The sequence below is a fragment of the Engraulis encrasicolus genome, chromosome 4, assembly GCF_034702125.1.
Source record: "Engraulis encrasicolus isolate BLACKSEA-1 chromosome 4, IST_EnEncr_1.0, whole genome shotgun sequence".
Classification (NCBI taxonomy): domain Eukaryota; kingdom Metazoa; phylum Chordata; class Actinopteri; order Clupeiformes; family Engraulidae; genus Engraulis; species Engraulis encrasicolus.
Window position 1 is genome coordinate 14,437,948 of NC_085860.1, and position 5,275 is coordinate 14,443,222.

The 5,275-nt window shown below is 43.6% G+C and overlaps 1 protein-coding gene across 1 annotated transcript in view; it reads left to right on the top strand.

The window, feature by feature from the left end:
* The first annotated feature begins 1,523 nt into the window (after positions 1 to 1,523).
* The window catches only part of LOC134447336 (1-phosphatidylinositol 4,5-bisphosphate phosphodiesterase zeta-1-like), a 30,717-nt gene continuing 26,965 nt past the window's right edge, over positions 1,524 to 5,275 (top strand). Inside the window, exons 1-4 of the mRNA XM_063196754.1 lie at positions 1,524 to 1,607; positions 2,009 to 2,096; positions 2,945 to 3,167; positions 3,555 to 3,756. Of these exons, the coding sequence (XP_063052824.1) occupies positions 2,972 to 3,167; positions 3,555 to 3,756 (398 nt within the window). The 5' untranslated portion in view covers positions 1,524 to 1,607; positions 2,009 to 2,096; positions 2,945 to 2,971. The remainder of the gene's footprint in view (positions 1,608 to 2,008; positions 2,097 to 2,944; positions 3,168 to 3,554; positions 3,757 to 5,275) is intronic.

The following is a 5,275-nucleotide window of genomic DNA, read 5'->3' on the forward strand; positions in this document are numbered from 1 at the left end:
CATTCTTCCAGTCAGTCTCTCAGTCCCTGACTCTCCATGTTATCTCCAGAGACACACCTCCTGCTCCCCTCATCCAGGCTCCTGTCAGCAGTGGATGCCAAATGAGGTCCTGGATCCCCAGCCAAGCTGCTGTCAGGGCTAATGTGCCAATGCTGCCTGGATGCACAAAATGGGAAGTGGCAAGAGTGACAAATGGCAACCGACACGACGTAAATAATGCTGTCTCTCTTTTTTAATGGCCTCACTGTCCATTTACAGGTGCTAGGGGGAGATACTGTACCTGATGCAATTTATATTTTTTAGGAAGCCATTTTGAAATCAGTAATAGTGTTAAAAATTCAAAGTGAGAATACAGTATGTGAAAGTTAACAATGGAAATTTACTTTGTAAAGGATTTAAAATTGAAGTAGCGAGTCTGCCTGACACTGTCTTTGTGATGTAGTGTTTTATAACCTTACTGTTGTGCAGTGCTACAGGATGATCTATGTGCAGGGCAAGCGTGCTGATTTATGCCTTCCTGTCATGACTAAGTTATTCACTAATGAGTATGAATGCGGCTGATAAGTGTCTCTGCTCAGGCCTAAACACAAAGCAGCTTCCTCAGCACCGCTATGAAATCTGTTTCATCACATCATTTATGAAATATTCATAGAAGGAGCGGTGCTACTCTCTCCAAAGTCGAGGTGGGGAGGAGTAGAAAAAGAACAGAGAGGAGATAGAGAGGGAGGTGAGCGAGAAGTGCCACCACGTTCTTCTCTTCACATCTACAACGAGAGGATTATCTCATCACACATGCTTACCCAATGGCCCTGACAGCTCAAAGTGTCTTTTTTTCTCTCTCCCTCACACAAGGACAGCCTGGAGCTGCAGAGCTGTGACTCGGCTGCTGATGACTTCTAGTCTTCTTCTTCTTCTCATTGTGCACCTCTAGCTGGCTGGCTGACTGACTCATTCCCAGTCTCGCCCACCTTGAGCAGGAGACTACACCAGAGGGCAAGCACAGACCAGCCCACACCCAGGCCCTCCCTGGCCCCTTTCCAAAGAGATTAACCACACACTATACTGTACTGTACATGGCAGAGTTGTATGTGTGGGAGAAGAGCATTCAAACCTTGTAGATATACAAAGCCCACACCCAGTGATACAGGGATTCCACTGGGAGTCTCATTAGTGTATTCACGATTCACATTGAATATGCATAGTGCATTTCTGGATTGTAAAATCACATCCATATTTTAATGTGGACATACATGTAGGAGTAATGTGCTTTATGATGATATAACTATGGTTTATTTTATATATATTAAATCATGGTTATATTGTCTTGATTATTGGCAGAAAGCCAGACAGTCAATGCATTCAGTCAGTCAGTGTTTTCAATGTAATGCATATTAAGGTCAACCTTATTCAATATTCAATTATGGCAAACCGTCCTTTGAAGAGATACATTATCCAAATAGCTACGCCTAGACCTACTCTGTCTGACCTAACTCTAGTTAACTGTATTCTAGGATGGAAGCCATCATTATGACATTTCAGTTGGTTACCATGGAAATCAATGCAGATGTTCTATACTGTGATCTCTTGTCTGCCTCCAATGGCTAGAGGTAAGTCTTTTCATCCTAAATCTGAGAACATTTTTAGATTACACTTCTTAGACTTCTTGACTGTAAAGCTTCTGAGAATCATTTACACCACTCTGTCAGTGTAGGGGGCTAAGCAGACAGTTCAATTAAGGATAATTAGTGATTAATTTGCAGTGGTTCAGTGGAGGTTAAAATTGGTGGTATAATTTCTTCCATATGCAGGGGGGATTGGTACAGACAGAAGCACAGGCTAAGAGCAGTTTAACTGAACAATCCATTTTAAGTGTATTTCTTTTGAAAATGAGCATGCTCTTATCACACAGATGGTGCACCCAATATCAACCCTAGTATATCCTGTGATGAAAATGTAAGGATGGAAACGTTGATTACTCTTTGTTTTCCTTTCCCGGTCCTCAAAAAAGGAAGGCTGTGAGGGGGAGACCATCTTTCCTCTTTGGTCTAAGGTGTGTGAAGAAGAGACAGAGAGAGGACAGACTAGTTTCACTGAAGGTAATTCCAACATCTACAACTACATGGGCAAGCAAAGGGAACTTGCACACCTGAATGCCAAAGTAATGTATTTTTATTGCATATTTAGAAAATAAATTAAAGTGCTACCCAAGTGAGATGCGCAAACGTTTCAGTCACAGTCAGACCCTCGATTTATTTATTCTCTAAATATTCAATAAAAGTACACTATTGCATCTATTGCATCTATTGCATTATTGCGTCGGCATTCAGGTGTGTGAATGCACTGAGGATGGTCTGACTGTGACCAAAATCTTGGGTAGCAATATTTATTATCTAATATGCAATAAAAGTACACTATTGCATCGGCATTAAGGCGTGCGAGTTCCCTTTGCTTGCTCCTGTCGTTCACCTATTGGAACCTACACACCCACCAGGCATCAAGACGAAAGGTGTGGTACCCGCATTGGAAAGAACATCTTCAACTCCCTCTTCTTTAGTTCCCATTAATCTCCCTTACCAGTAGGAACAGGGACTAAGGTTTAGAGTGGGGAATAGATGTCTGAGCATTACAAAATTCTGTTTTATTCAATTAACAGGTCACAAGCATGTTGTTTTATGCACAGGCTCCAGAATACTAAATATATCATTTGCTTGTCATTCAGAGGGACGATAGATACGTCTGGAGGCTTGAGGATGCATGTGAAGTGAAAAGTGAAGTGAAAGCCCATTGGGAAACTCCAACTCCCATTGTCATTGTGACACAGCACTCCACTTTTACAGTGAAGCAGCTCATTGCTTTATCTCCCCAGACAAATCTTGCCTCCCAGCGACAAAAATCAAAAGAGCCAAAATAGAAAAAACCTGAAAAAAAGCCTGTATGTCCACAGGTTAACTGGGCTGGAAAGCTCCATGCCATGTCACAGAAGAGTGACCCCTCCACCTCCAGGAGGAGTGATGTCCAGCACATCTACAAGGGCTACGCCTCCAAACATGGCGACCTCCTCACCGCACCCGCCCTCCTCATGTTCCTCCAACAGGAACAGATGGAGACATCAGCCAATCAGGAGACTGCTGAGGCCTTGATTGACAGATATGAGATAGATGACACAGGTAAGGATAGACTTTCAAAGCCATTGACCTGTGTCTGTATTGTTACATCAGTCAATCAACCAAAAGGTATATATATTGCACAATATCAAAACTATACAGCTGCCTCAAAGTGCTTTCAAATACACATACATGCATATAAGAATGTTGGAAAAAGATTGTATGTCTATGCTAAAACTTGATGTTATTGTTTGACCACAGGAAGAACAGTGCTCCTGTAAAGGGAAGCTGATGGGATGTCAATAAACAATCAATCAATTAAACATATACTGCACCTACACACATATACATTCAACGTTTTAGAAATAAAGTCTTTTACATGTCAATATCATTTTGCAAGTTGTATAGATATGTATGTATGGTATGTCTTCTCTGTTTGACCTCATTCAGCCAGAGCAGAGAAGAGGATGACATTCGAGGGCTTCTTCAGGTTCATTGAGTCCAAAGACTGCTGTGTGTTTGACCGTAACCATACAGTAGTCTACCAGGACATGAAGCAGCCGCTCTGCCAATACTTCATCTCTTCCTCTCACAACACCTACCTGACCGGAGACCAGCTGGTGGGGAAGAGCCACCTGGACGCCTATATCAGGTACTGGACTGGAGACACAAAATAATTCGTAACCTAAAACTAAAAGTTTTGTCGGTGCTGCATCAGTAACACATTCAGGGCCACTGCTAAGGTTTTGGAGCATAACTAAGCATAACTGGGCAGGAGGCCCCCCTGATAATTAAACAATAATGATAATCAGGGGAGCCGACAAGGGGGTACAAAGGGGTCACCTGTACCGAACTCAGGGAAATGGGGTGGCCTAGAATTACATTGAATGTATTTGGTGGGGGCCAATTCAGATGACTTTGCCCTGGGCCCAGCCAAAGCACTCAGCGGCCCTAATGATAATAGTAACAGTAATAATAATACTTGTGCATAATAATAATAATTCTCCATCTTGTCTTGACACATTCAGAAAGATAATGCACTTTAACTAAATATAAAACAAACACTGAAGCATACAATAAACTGCGGCGCATAACCCAAGGCCATTACAATTTTGGGGGAACTTTAAAGAAGTTAATTGCGACTAAGTCCATAAAAAATGTGCATATTTAATGTTCAAGAATCAATGTTTTGTATTTAGGGATTTGTGGTGTGCATGACTCATTCAGGCTGCTCTGCAGGGAAACCCATCAGCCAAGTACGCTGATGAGCTATTCATTCAATTTTGAGGCCTGAAATATAAATGAATTCCATAATTCAGTTCATGGAGTGACGCGTTCCGTCTTGGCTGAAATCAGATCGGATATTTCACCCAGCCACTCTGTCTAGTGTTGAAATGGCCAGACTGATAGATTAGAGCCATGTGGGCGAGGAGACGGGAGATGGGATATGGGGTGAGGGCAGCAGGAATACTGTAGGTATTTATGGCCTTACTGAGTCCTCACCACCAACTAGCTGGCGAGCTCAGCCTGCCCTTTAATCTACTACCGAGAGAGAGAGAGAGAGAGAGAGAGAGAGAGAGAGAGAGAGAGAGAGAGAGAGAGAGAGAGAGAGAGAGAGAGAGAGAGAGAGAGAGAGAGAGAGAGAGAGATAGACAGAGAGAGAGAGAGAGAGAGAGGAAGACAAAGAGAGATGAGGGGTAGACAGACAGACAGACAGACACAGAGAGACAAACAGACAGAGACACAGACAAACAGACAGAAAAAAAACTGAGAGAAAAGGGAGAGAGAGACACAAGAGAGAGGAAAAGAGGAGGAGAAGAGGTGGGGGTCAGTCACCTCATCACCTAATGAGAGGGGGCCAATGAAGCTTGCAGCTGACCTCTCCCCACCCCTTCCTGTCCTGTGCTGTGCTGCATACAGGCAAGACTGAGGGGGGCAAAGGGGCCAATAGTCCCGGGCCCGGAGAGAGGGGGTCCCAGAATTGGGCTCTCATTACATTGTATGTAATGGATGGGGGGGCCGTTTCAGATGACTTTGTCCTGGGCCCAGCCAAACCTGTCAGCGGCCCTTGCTGCATGCACAAGGTTGGTGCAGCAGCAGACAGCAGCAGCGGCGGGTGTGATTAAAACAAAAGCTGAGCACTCAGCATAAAAGGCCCATTTAGCAGGGGT